Here is a 14,602-nt window from a genome sequence, read left to right on the forward strand (position 1 = left end):
GCCAATTAAACAATGACAATAATAAGAAAGGGAAAAAAGGGGTTATGGTTAAAGTGCACCCCTGAAGCAGTCCCTCTGATCAGGCACAACGGCTGAAATGACATAACCTATGTAAGAATCGACAATAATAGGAAAAGGAAAAAGAGGGGGTTATGGCTAAAGTGCAAGCAAAGTTAAACCTGACCCAGCCTGTTATCACATATTTATGTATATTCGTTCGAGAGCCAACGTGAACCTTGGCCCTAACATGACAGCTATAATGGAAAAATTAGCCATTATTATATAATTACTCAACATCAACCCTGTGACCATCTACCTCGTAGTCTGCATATTAATGTTGCAACATTATAGTATAAATGGATAAGGGAAAATTCAAAACAAAATCAAAGCATATCAGCAGTTAGTCTAAGGTAGGATCGAATCACAGTTAAATTGCTCATTCAAATGCCATTAAAACAGCGATAATAATAGGAAAAGGAAAAAGAGGGTTATGGCTAAAGTGCAAGCAAAGCTAAACCTAAGCCAGCCTGTTATCACATATTTTATGTATATTCGGTCGAGAGCCAACGTGAGCCTTGGCCCTAACATGACAGCTATAATGGAAAAATTTGCCATTATTATATAATTACTCAACATCAACCCTGTAACCATCTACCTTGGAGTCTGCATATTAATGTCGCAACGTTATAGCACAAATGGATCACGGAAAATTCAAAACAAAATTAAGGCATATCAGCAGTTAGTCCAAGGTAGAATCGGATCACATTTAAATCGCGCATACAGATGACATAAAAACAGCGACAATAAGAAAGAAAAAAAAGGAAAAGAGGGTTATGGCTAAAGTGCAAGCCATATAACCATATAGCCATAAAGTGCAAGCCATACCCGACCCAACCTGTTATCATATATTGTATATGCATATTCAACCGACCTTGGCTTCTACTATTGGATCCCAAAGCTCAAAACAACCTGGATATAAAAATAAAAGCATACCAGAAGTTAGTTAAGGACCCGATCACTCTTGAATTGTGCAAACCAATGTCAATTTGAACAGCAACAGCAACCAAAATACGTAACCATTAACGGGTCTCGAATGTCTCAGCGCAGACGATAGACGAAGCCCGCTTAGCTAGCCCGAGGCTAGCGCGTAAGCTAGTGATGAATCCGGATAGCACGTTAGCCTATTATGTACATTGTTCAGCTAGCTCGTTAGCTTCCAAAGAGGCGATACACAAGTACGACCATGAGGTCAGCTTTAGCAAGTAACAGAAGTCATTGGGAAGCCCCGCTAGTTGGATGGGCAGTGGGCAGTTAGCATGTCTGGGCATGACAGCAAGTATTTGTGAATAGTCGACCTAATCAATGAATATAGGCCCACACCGCCAAGTCACTCACCCGACATAGATATCAAGCAACAGTCTCGGGTATCCCCGCGAGATATTCCTTCGCTTTAGCCAACGACCAAAATGAACGCTGACCATCGACCTTCTCCAATACAGATAATTTCGCGGGAGCGAATAACGGGGGCCTCAGGCCTAGTTTCCATAGCTTAGTCAGGACCACCTTGTATTCGCCTCTCTGTGCTTGAACCTCCGGCGTAAAGTCCTCGAAAATGGCCACTTTGTGATCGCCAAGCCTCAGATTACCCCTTCTGGTACGAGCCGACCGCATGATGAGTTCTCTCTGCTGAAGCCTGTTCAGCTTGACTATGATGGGCCTCGGCTCTTTGTTCACGCCGGGAGAAAACCTGCCCGCTCTGTAGGCCGACTCACAGACAGGAGGCGAAGGGAGGACGTCCGTCCCTAGTATTTTCTGCAGCAGTTCGGGCATGGTCTCAGAGAGACGGCCTTCACCGCTGGTCTCCGGTACTCCAACAATCCTGACGTTGTGGCGTCTATCCCGGGACTGCATCTCCTCCATTGCCGACTGTAGTTTGTTGACTTCAGCCTGCCTAGCCAGCAGGGCGGATTCGAGACCCGCCATCTTCTCGCACTGTAATGATACCTCCGTCGTTAGCATGGCTAGTTCGTTAGCATTAGCCGATGAGGCAGCGTGAATCGACTCCATCTTGTCTGTCAGCGGGACCACCGCCAGCCGTATCTCTTCCGATATCTCACGACGGAGGTTGACACAAAAATCCGCCAACACTTTCTTCTGTGCTTCAGCGACGCGTGCCTCAGAGTCTGCGTGTAGCTTGGTCATGACCAAGAGCACAGCTTCGCTTATTTCCCCGACACCGGACGACGATGCAGTCAGGCCCGGTGGTGGTGGTTTGCTGGATGGGGCGCTCATGGCTCTGGTTTCCACCCCTGTCATCGCAGAAAGTCAAAAAAAAAATCGACGACAGTATACTAAACACGACGACCTAGCAAACAGATAAAAAACCAATAAAAATAAAATAAAGACTAATGGGGAGAAACGTATATTCAGCACGGTAGAAGGGAGCTCATGTGAAACACGTCTACTCCATGATCGCTCAGCTCCGCCCCCCCCCTAATGTACAATATTATATAGTGCAAAGCAGAAATGCAGAAATGGGATGAGGTACAATTTAGGTACAATTTACAGTAAGGTGTACGAGTTGTAGTGCAATCCTTCATCAATAAATATAAAGTGTGGGGAGTGGGTGCTACAGTGTGTTTGTTTAAAGTGAGTGTGTGCTATAAAGTGTGGGGAGTGGGTGCTACAGTGTGTTTGTTTAAAGTGAGTGTGTGCGTGTGGATGTGTGTGCTATGTGCGTTTGATGGTTGTTGTTGTGTAGTGTTCATTGTTCGTTAAGCAGCCTGATGGCCTGGGGATAGAAGCTTCTTCTGAGTCTTTCTGTGCTCGCCTTGAGACTCCGGTATCGCTTGCCTGACCGCAGCAGTTCAAAGAGGCAGTTGTTCGGGTGGCTCGAGTCCTTAATAATTCTCTTAGCCTTCCCCCTGCACCGCTTGTTGTAAATGTTCTGGAGGGTGGGGAGCCCCCCTCCGATTGTGCGTTCGGCTGAACGTGTCACTCTTTGTAGTCTGCTTCGGTCTTGTGCAGTGCTATTCCCAAACCAGGAGGTGATGTTGCCAGTCAGGATGCTCTCTATTGTACACGAGTAGAAGTTCTTAAGGATCTTCTGACTGACTTGGAACTTCCTTAGACGCCTGAGGAAGTAGAGGCGTTGTCGTGCCTTCTTCACAACACTGTCAATGTGTGTGGTCCATGTCAAGTCCTCGGATATGTAGGCTCCGAGGTACTTAAAGCTGTTGACTCTCTCAACCGGTGCCCCGTCGATGCTGAGGGGGCTGTAGTCCTTGACCCCCGACCTCCTGAAGTCCACAATCATCTCCTTTGTTTTGCTGACGTTCAGGGAGAGGCTGTTTTCCTGGCACCATCCCGCCAGGACCTTGACCTCTTCCAGGTAGGCCCTCTCGTCGTTGGCAGAGATCAGGCCCACCACCACTGTGTCGTCGGCAAATTTGATGATTGTGTTGCTACTCCGCTGAGCCACACAGTCGTGTGTGTACAGGGAGTAGAGGAGGGGACTCAGAACACAGCCCTGGGGGGCCCCTATGTTGAGGGTGATGGATGAGGAGGTGCAGTTGCCTGCTCTCACCACCTGGGGTCTGCCCGTCAGGAAGTCCAAGACCCACTGGCAGAGGTCATAGTTCAAGCCCTATTTATATTGTACAGACTTCTCTGCACAACAGAAATGGACTTTTCAAACTTTTGAAGCTGCAACCTATGATGGTCTATCTGTCACCAGCACCCCTGTCACTATAGCTGCAGGCAGGGGCGTAGCTGTAGATTCTGGGCCCCATGAAAGAATGTATTTGTAGGCCCCCAGTGAATACAAGCGCGCGTAAGAGAGAATATTTTTTTGCCCATTTATTTATTGATGAAAACGCATAATATGGTTTTTACCTATACATTCGGATCATCAGTTCAGCACCTGCACTGTTTACATTTACATTTACATTTAGTCATTTAGCTGACGCTTTTATCCAAAGCGACTTACAAGTTCTGTACGACAAGCCATCAGGAAGGGCACAACTCTATCAGCTGAGTAACCATGTTCATCAAAGTGTTGAGTGCTACAGTGTAGGTTAGTTTATTAGGACAAGTGCATGACAGTATGGTTAGTTAGGGTTAGTTTTTTTTTTTTTTTTTTTTTTAATTCAGATAATGGTTGAAGAAGTGCGTCTTTAGTCGACGGCGAAAGATTGGACGTGTTTCGGCTGTCCTAACTGGGGTGGGTAGTTCATTCCACCATTGTGGGGCAAGGACTGAGAATAGGCGACTTCTCTCTCTTCACTGTTGGTGGGTGAGCCTAGTAAAGGATGCATTGCGTTCATCTTCAATGAATGGACCAATGCAATAGTCTACCAAAGCCCCCCCTCTCTCTATATATATCTCTCTCACACACACACACACACACGCACGCACGCACGCACGCACGCACGCACGCACGCACGCGCACGAACACACGCACGCACGCACGCACGCACGCACGCACGCACGCACGCACGCACACACGCACGCACGCACGCACGCACGCACGCACGCACGCACGCACGCACGCACGCACGCACGCACACACACACACACACACACACACACACACACACACACACACACACACACACACACACACACACACACACACACACACACACACACACACACACACACACACACACACACACACACACACACACACACACACACACACACACACACACACACACACACACACACACTTCAGAAACAAACATAGTATCAATGAGACCATCAATAATACACTTACAAACTTTTTTTTTATTTTCTTTTTTCTTTTCGAGTGATGAATGAAAATCTATCTGTTTCACCTAACAACACTATTGCTCCGTGATCATAGCCATCCATCTCTAAAGCTAACCACTATTTGTAAAAGCCACAACCACGTTACCATATGTAATAATGTAAATCATTGTGTCATTGTACATATTGTGTATACACCGTTAGAAGCTAACGTAGCTTAGCTTGGTAGCTATTGTTGTGCTAACGCCATACCCCGACACCCAGCTTGTTAGCCAGCATGAATGCCCAATGTAGAAGGCATAGACGCAGGTCGCTTGTTGGCCGGCATGAGTGCCCGATTTGGGGTGGTTCTCTCCTCTTTTTTTTTTTATCCACTTTTTCTCCCATTTTGTATATATTTTCTCCCATCCCAATTTTCGTATCATCCAATTCAACCCTCCCCTGTCACGAACGCTGTTTCTTGCCTCCCACAAGCCGGCTGCAATGTGGACTAAGTCATACATAGCACAAGTCCCCTCCGGTACTTGAGGTAACAGCAGTCGCATCTTTTCACCTGCGCAGCTCGATCTCTCAATGGCGAGGAGTAACGCGTGGGAGGCTCACGCTGCCCCCGACACTTCCTGATTCTACTGTGCAGGCGCACCAACCGACCTGTAGGAGTCGCTGTCCACAACGCCCGATCCCCACCCATCAGTTTCCCACCCCCTAATACGGCCATAATATATATATATATATATATATATATATATATTTAAAATAACACAAAGCAATGTGGCTGATTAACAAACCCAAAGATAAGAGTCACGAAATCTGTACACACATATATATTCAAAGCACTAAATGTACTGTACACATACTAACTCAGCGATAGAGTGCCTTAACCCTCTCTATCCCCCAGGCTCCACAAAGCAGCTTAGCCCTGAGGAGTAAAGGCAACATGACTGGGTGAGTGTGAGGCCCTCAGAAACGCTGCTCTACACAACCAGACCCTGGCCTTTTTGACTATAGGAACCCGAGTGACCTGAAGAATCGAGATAGAAATTCACACTAGACAATAGGGTACCCTAAAAAGACACTTTTTATTCTATTTTCAATAGAAAAGTCACATCAAGGAGGGAGTCGGGAACACGTGCTAGAATTATCGTATTTATATTTAATAAATTAACATTTATAATGGGCCCTAAAAGGGATCAGACTCTGATGCCCTGATGAAAGACCATGCTCGGGGCCCCTCTCCCATGGGCCCCACCCACATGCAGTGTGGAACTGCTAGTATTTTTAAGGAAGGGCCCCTTTATTTCGCCCTTGCCCCTGGACAAGTCTGTGCACGCCACACTACATGTGTGACCCTCTCTTGTCATGAGCCTCATACCCTTGCATGTGTACATGTTTGCCTCTGTGTATGTGTGTGTATGTACGCGTATGTGTGTGTGTGTGTGTGTGTGTGTGTGTGTGTGTGTGTGTGTGTGTGCGTGTGTGTGTAGGGCCTTGTGCACGCCACATTCCTCTGAGGCAGAGCTGCGGAAAGGGCAGTGGCCCCACATCAGCAGAGGGGGATGGAAGGTCCACTGGTCCAGTGATTGATGAACGAGCTGCAGTGACCGGGATGAATGAAACAGGTGGATATACAGTAAATGATGGAGGACCAGTAGGTTAACGGAGGCCTATTGCAGTCATAGGGAAGCGACGGAATGAAGAGAGATGGAGGACGACGGCTAGGAAGTTGGACAGAAATTGATCGTGGGAGTTCAGACCGTATGAGTGCTCAGCGTGTGTCAACATTATATCTACACAGGTCAGCCTCTCAGAAGACGCCAATCAAATAGATTTTAAATCAATAGTTATTAGTTAAAGGTGTATTTTACACAGACGTATCTGAACACACTGAGAACAATGTAAAAAAAAACACTAAAACAAGCAGAGGTCAAGTGATAATAACGATCTAAGAGCTCACAAAGGGAACTAATGAAAGCATTGTACCGTAAATAGCATAACAGAAACCAAGCAACACTTAGTCCCATCAAATAATGACACCTTGACTGTTCAATGGTGTAGATCCTACAGTCTCTCCTGGCTCCATATGTATGTTTTAGGTTTGTGTACGAGTGTATGTGTGTGTGTGTGTGAGAGAGAGAGATAGCGAGAGAGAGGGGGGGGGGAGATAGAGATAGAGAGAGGTGGTTAGTTGTCATCCTACGGTAATGAAGCCTGGTCCCGACCAGTCTCTCTGTGGGAGGTCTAGATCACTAGGCTGTGACAATAATGATGATCTTGAGAAAATAAACGTCCTCTCTGCGCTATAACTGATATGGTGCATTTGTATAAAAACAAACACATCGTCGCTGGCGGAAGAAACTTGGTTTTAACGTAATTGAACACCATGTCACAATAGTTGGTACAATGTCTTCATAAATGGTCAGTTACTTGCAGGTATCAATACATTATTAATATTTTACTCTGATAAAGTTCAAATGGAGTTACAAGGTTTTGTAAAACAAATGTTGTGAAAATATGGCTATAAGAGGTTTTGTTATTCAACGATTCAAACGGCAGTAACGTGTATTCCATAAATGTTACCAAGTGTCTACTGTATTTGCAAATACTCACCAGGAATTATCACTGACCCTTTCTGCTGAAAAACTACTTTATATTAAGTGCTTTTTTAATCTTAGGCCATGGTTAGACTAGTGTATTTGTGGCGTTTTTTTATACGTTTTTGAATACGTTTCATGTCCCTATTACACAGAAATCACGCAGAATACGCGGACAGCGTGAACACTTTTTCCCAGAACTGCAACAATCCTCGCCAACCTCATTATCACTTTGAGTTGCCCCTTGATTACCATTTATAGTGTAAGCTATATACGTTGAATAATATTGACCAAAAGTTGGCTATAAGGGCATACAGTTCAGGCTGACTCAGCACATATATTATACAGGAAGAACATGTTTCCATAATAAATGTAATAATACATCATAATAAATCAATAAATAAATTAAAAAATTAAATAAATAAATAAATAAATAAGCCATGACAACATCCCCTCCAAATTCCTCAGAGACTCAGCAGCCGCCATCACCCCAGTCATCACACACATAATAAACCTCTCCATAAAACAGGGACACGTCCCCAAGGACTTCAAAATTGCGAGAGTGACCCCTCTGCACAAAAAGGGCAGCAAATTAGACCCAGGCAACTACCGCCCTGTTTCTATTCTTACCTCCATCTCGAAAGTCATGGAGAAAATAGTCTTCGAACAGGTCGAAAAGTACCTGGCGGAAAAAAATCTAATCTACGAATTCCAATCTGGCTTCAGAACGTCCCACTCCACTGACACATGGCTCCTCTATTTGAACGACCACATCAAACAAGAGGTGGACGCGGGCAAATACTGTGGCATGGTCATGCTGGACCTACAAAAGGCCTTCGACACTGTCAATCACTCCATTCTGATTGACAAGCTAAAAGCAATTGGTTTTGATAGCTTATCAGTGAGCTGGATGCAATCCTACCTGGAGGAGAGAGAACAGATGGTAGAGGTAAACGGTACTCTATCCCCCCCCCTCACAGTGAGCTGTGGTGTTCCACAAGGAAGCATACTAGGACCGCTACTCTTCCTAATTTATGCAAATGACATGTCGTCAGCCTGTGACTGCAACTTGTTCCTGTTTGCGGACGACTCAGCCCTGCTGGTCTCTGACAAGAACAAGTTGCAGGTTGAAAAAACCCTCAGCTCGGAACTAGGCAAAATCTGCATATGGCTCGCTGATAACAAACTATCATTACACATGGGCAAAACAGAGTCCATTCTCTTCGGTTCAAATAACAAACTCAGCAAGACCAACGGCTTCTCAGTTGCAGTGGGTGACAATATTGTCACAAGGAAAGACGAAATTACCTACCTGGGTTCCATCCTAGAGGCAAATCTTTCCTGTGACAAAATGGCATCCAATGTAATAAAAAAAGTCAACCAACGAACTAGATTCTTGTACCGAATCTCCTCTCTGGTAAACAAGAATACACTGAAGACTCTGGCAGGAGCACTCATTCAAGGGTACTACGACTATGCGTGCACCTCATGGTACCAAAGCACCTCAAAGGCACTTAAAACAAAATTACAAACATCACAAAACAAACTGGTAGGACTACTACTTGACCTTACCCCCAGAACCCACCTCACCCCTGCCCACTTTGACAACCTAGGATGGCTTAGAGTAGACGACAGAGTACAGCAACTTGCAATGGGCCTGGTCTACAAGATACACTATACGACTAAGGTACCCATGTACATGTCAAAATACTTCCCAAAGGTCAGTGAATACCACAACCACTACACCAGAGGAAGCTCAACAAATCATGTTAAACCCAGATTCGGCTCAAACAAGGGACTAAATACGTTTCGCAATTATGCCACATCAATGTGGAACGCCCTACCCAAAGCTGTAAAGGAATGTGAATCCCTACCCACATTCAAAACCGCTCTTAAAGAGCACCTACGGGAGGCTGCAATTCAAAACTGGCCACCGTAAATGCCTAAAACCCCCACCACCTCCTAATAGACAGTCTCCTCCCCACCGCATGTATATATTCCCTCCCCGCTGTATGTATATTTCTCTCCCACCCACCCACCCCCTCCAAATGTACAGTCCCCTCCCCATCATATGTATATACTCTGTCAGGATCTAGGGGTAACAGTACTGTATATTTGAATACCGTTTATGTCACAAATGTATCAGTACTAAATACCTATATGTCCCTATGCCATAAATGTCATGTAAAGCAGAATATCAAGCGATAGAACAACAACAAAATAAATTACGTTCAAGATTGCTCTGACAAGTAGGTTGAAAATACCTCTTGAAAATGAACTGGAACAGGCGATGAATATATGTATTGAAGAAATGTGTGTGTGTGTGAGAGAGAGAGAGAGAGAGAGAGAGAGAGAGAGAGAGAGAGAGAGAGAGAGAGAGAGAGAGAGAGAGAGAGAGAGAGAGAGAGAGAGAGAGAGAGAGAAATAAAGTGTTTTATTGAGTATGTTTACCATTTTCTCTATGTCTCTCTTTGTGCTTATGAGTTTTAGTGGGTTATGTGGTGTTATGTTAATGTGGTGCGCTATACGCAAGTGTACAGGCCACCGTACTGGGGGTCAAGGGGAGTTCGAGAGGAACCTAAGATGGACACCCGTGTAACGTAGCGAGGCTAAGCTAATAAAGATACTTACAACCAAAGCAGAGGACTCACGTATTTGTTACCGTGTAAAGTAACACGACAGGTTATAATTGACACTAATTAGAGGTAGTTGATGACGATAGAAAGTCTGAACTATGTAAAAAAAAACATCTTCTATCTATGAATCACGGTAAAATAGACACTGTCTCTTTAAAGCAACTCCTCCCCTGAACAGCTAGAACCAGGAAGCACCTCCCACCCAGAGCCACGCTCCCACCAAACACACGATCAGAGTTTACTCTATATAACCAGGAAGCACCCACACGATCACTCTTCCTGAGAAAACAAAACTTAGAGTGTTGTTGTCTTTGTAGAATAAAATGGCGCAGCAAGGACATGATCTGTACCAGGACCAGTTCTGCTGTTCTATCTGTCAGGATGTACTGAAGGATCCGGTAACTATTCCCTGTGGACACAGCTACTGTATGGGCTGTATTACAGACTGCTGGGATCACGGTGATCAGAGGGGGATCTACACATGTCCCCAGTGCAGGGAGACTTTTACTCCGAGGCCTGTTCTGAAGAAAAGCAACATGCTGGCTGAAGTGATAGAACAACTAATGAAGACAGGACTCCAAGCTGCTCCTCCTGATCACTGTTATGCTGGACCTGGAGACGTGGCCTGTGATGTCTGCACTGGGAGAAAGCAGAAAGCCCTCAAGTCCTGCCTGGTATGTCTGGCTTCTTACTGTGAAACTCACCTCCAGCCTCACTATCTATCTGATACCTTTAAGAAACACAAGCTGGTCAAAGCCTCCACACGGCTTCAGGAGAACATCTGCTCTCGTCATGACAGGATTCTGGATGTTTTCTGTCGTACTGATCAGCAGTGTATCTGTTATTTGTGTTCCATGGATGAACATAAAGGCCATGATACAGTCTCAGCTGCAGCAGAAAGGACGGAGAGACAGAAAGAGCTTGGCATGAGTCAGCAGAAAGTCCACCAGAGAGTCCGGGAGAGAGAGAAGCGACTCAAAGAGGCCCAACAGGCTGTTGATTCTCTCAATCGCTCTGCTGATAAAGCAGTGGAGGACGGTGAGAGAATCTTTACTGAGCTAATACGCTCCTTGGAGACGAGGCGCTCTGAGCTGAAGAAGGTCATCAGAGCCCAACAGAGGACCACGGTGACTCAGGCTGAAGAAGTGCAGAAGAGACTGGAGCAGGAGATAGCGGACCTGAGGAGGAGAGCCACTGAGCTGGAGCAGCTCTCACACACAGAGGACCACATCCACTTTCTACAGAGTTACCCCCCCCTCTCCATGCCCAGTGAGTCTACAGACTTACCCAGCATCAGTGTCCGTCCTCTCCTGTACTTTGCAGATGTGACTGAGGTCGTGTCTGAGCTGAGAGACAAACTAGAGGACGTTCTGAAAGAGCAGTGGCCCAGAATCTCAACAGTGAATGCAGTTATTAATGTTTTACTGCCACCAGAGCCCAAGACCAGAGCTGACTTCTTACAATATTCCTCTCAGATCACACTGGACCCAAACACAACACGCACAGGTCTGTCTTTGTCTGAGGGGAACAGAAAAGCAACACTGATGCAGCAAGAGCAGTCATATCCTAATCACCCAGAAAGATTTATTAATCAGTGTCAGATTCTGGGTAGAGAAGGTCTGACTGGACGCTGTTACTGGGAGGTGGAGTGGAGTGGAGACGTTTCTGTAGCATTACAAGACAGAACAGGCACCTGGGAGAACTGTGTATTTGTATTCAATTACAAACCCTGGGCTTTATTTTGCACACAAAGTGATTACTTCTTCAGACACAATAACAAGTACATAACAGTACCGGGCCCCCGGTCCTCCAGAATAGGAGTGTACCTGGATCACAGGGCAGGTACTCTGTCCTTCTACAGCGTCTCTGACACCATGACCCTCCTGCACAGAGTCAACACCACATTCACTCAGCCTCTCTATCCTGGACTTGGGCTTTATGCACGCTCTGCGAAGGCTGAGTTCTGTGAGCTGAAGTAGAGATCAGTGACATTCACAGCTCCTCTACCCAGGGTTTGGGGTTTAAATTGATCTTGAAGATGCTGAGTTGTGAAAGATGAGTTAATTAGGAGTTATATTCACGCAGTCACTTTATCATTGTTCTGAGCGACACACACACACACACACACACACACACACACATACACTATGTTTTGCTTTGTTTCTAGTTTCTAGCTTACCGGGGTAAAGTTTGTTTGGTTGGATATTTGCATATTCACATATTTAATTCCTATCTTCAATACCTCTGTTCCTTTGCATGTGGGGAAGTAAAAATCTTTATTTTCATACTCAGGGTAGGTTGGACCACAATATGCAACCATTTTATTTGTATTTGATCACCTTTGGTCATTTTGGTCATTACTGTGGGATTTTGGGTCTGTCCCTCCTCTCTCTGTTCCAGGGGGGGTTGGTAACAATGTGGGGGCCGGACCTCCATGGGGAGGTGGATTCAGCCTATAACCTTCTCCCTCACCTCTTATCTCTGGGCAGCCGGGACACTTCATACGGGACACTCTTCTATCTTCAAGGCCTTCGGTTGAACCCACAGCCAGGATGTGTGGGGCATGGGTCAGTCGTAAATGCAACTATTTAGGAGAGAGAGAGAGAGTTGTTCTTTTGGTGGCAGACTTTGAGGGAGACAGACCTAGACAGGAGCTGGTTTAGGAAGAATGACCATTCATTGAATATTGTGCATTTTGTCTTTTGTTCTTGTGTTCTTACTAAATAAACGTGGACATCTAAACCCAAAAGGACCCGTGTGGATATTTGCTTGAAACTTGCCGTTTCACCGACTGAACCTCAATATAGAACTTTGAACAAAACGCAAAGGAATTGACTTGAACTCACTATTTCCATGTGCTACACGAGAAATGCAGTTAAAATCTAACATTTCCATTGTACAGTGATACAGGTATAAAGACAGTATGGTAATACTAATAAGTCATACTGGCCAGCAGCGTAACTAGTAAGAGTAGGTAAGGGATATGTACAGATATAGATATATAGATATATATCTACAGATATGTAAAGAAGACTTTTGACTTTTTATAAGGACCCCAGTCCAAGCTACAACAGTCTGCATTCCCTTAACAATTGTTTGTATTGAGCCGTATTGTATTGTACCCATATGCAATATGTTAAAGAAAGTTTACATCCATTCATTCTGCTAGCATTACCGATTGGCACTGCCACTGGATAACATGAGCTAGTGTTAGCTATCAAACCCTGTTAGCTCAAAGCTCCTCTTTCAACTTAACAAGCATTAAACAAAATGGCCCAGTCATCTATTCACCTTTGTTTAATACACACAGCGTTGTCTCTAATGTTATCTAACTACTGATAGCTCCCGATATCATCAGTTTGGTGCTGGCTAAGTAGCGTGAGCTAACGTTAGCTTCTAGCCACAATGCTATACTGTTATAATGGCAAATTCCATTGACGTTAGCATGCAGCTAACAATGCTACCGATCGTTTTTTAGACTAAACTATCCGCTCTTGGTGGTCACTTGTGTTGATGTTAGTTTTGTTTCATCAACAAATGACAGGCAGAACACACAGTGAATGTATCCGTTTTGTTTATTGCACTTTTATTAGGCTTTGCTGAAAAATAATTGCTGCATTGGGTAACTAGGCAAAAGATGGTGGCCGCCTTGTTGACATTTGCTTTGCAGGCACATTCAAGTTCTGATTGGTTGAAATTGCCTTCATGTTTGCCACCTACTGCCACCTACTGCTTTGGCAGTGTACTACATCAGTGTGCTCGGGTGACAAAAACGAAAAAAAAAACGAAAGTGTGACTCGAGGCGCACGACGTCGCGGCGAAACGCATATGACAATGATACGAAAATGAAACGAAAGGTGTAACCGCACCTGCTCCCACCGCAGCCAGGGGGAAAGTCGCCTACGCTGCGCTGCAGTCTAATTACGTTGCAGGTCCTATTCCCGTTTCCAGACGTTTGGCTGTGTCTATTAGGGTGCGGTTACACCTTTCGTTTCATTTTCGTATCATTGTCATATGCGTTTCGCCGCGACGTCGTGCGCCTCGAGTCACACTTTCGTTTTTTTTCCGTTCTTCACCAAGATCCTTGACTATACAGACTCAGCGAGCACAGCCTAGCCATCGAGAAAGGCCGCCATAGGCAGACTGTGTGTGTTAGAAAGAGAGAGAGAGAGAGAGAGCATGTGTGTTAGAGAGAGAGCATGTATGAGAGAGAGAGAGAGAGAGAGAGAGAGAGAGAGAGAGAGCATGTGTGTGTGTGTTAGAGAGAGAGCATGTATGAGAGATCCAAAAGGACAAAGATCAACACTTAAATCCAAAGAGAAGAGGGTCTATACCAGAGAAACCAAAGCAGCAAGGAGCCAATGGCCGACATCAGCTAAATAGGCTAGCCAGGTACTGTGACACCAGGCCACACACAGCTTTGGCCAATGGCCCAACGCTACCCAAGCTACACAAACGACCAAGACATTCACACACAGCACATGTCGTATCTCCAAATGTTGTGAAGTAGCATATGTTTTGCCTGGAAAAAAACATCGTTATTAACAAAACATTCGGGAGGGGAAGGAAGGAAGAGTGGGGTAAAGTCATGACATTTTCATTAAT

General features: G+C 45.2%; 1 protein-coding gene across 1 annotated transcript; it reads left to right on the forward strand.

The window, feature by feature from the left end:
• Positions 1-10,320: 10,320 nt before the first annotated feature.
• On the forward strand, positions 10,321-11,976 carry LOC311239459 (E3 ubiquitin/ISG15 ligase TRIM25-like; the record flags this gene model as incomplete). Its single annotated transcript, XM_084327767.1, has 1 exon — positions 10,321-11,976. One exon carries the CDS (start codon positions 10,321-10,323, stop codon positions 11,974-11,976), a length of 1,656 nt encoding a protein of 551 aa, XP_084183893.1.
• Positions 11,977-14,602: the final 2,626 nt, after the last annotated feature.

Source organism: Notolepis coatsorum (genome assembly GCF_963971535.1).
Source record: "Notolepis coatsorum genome assembly, chromosome: 13".
In the NCBI taxonomy this organism is placed as follows: Eukaryota; Metazoa; Chordata; class Actinopteri; order Aulopiformes; family Paralepididae; genus Notolepis; species Notolepis coatsorum.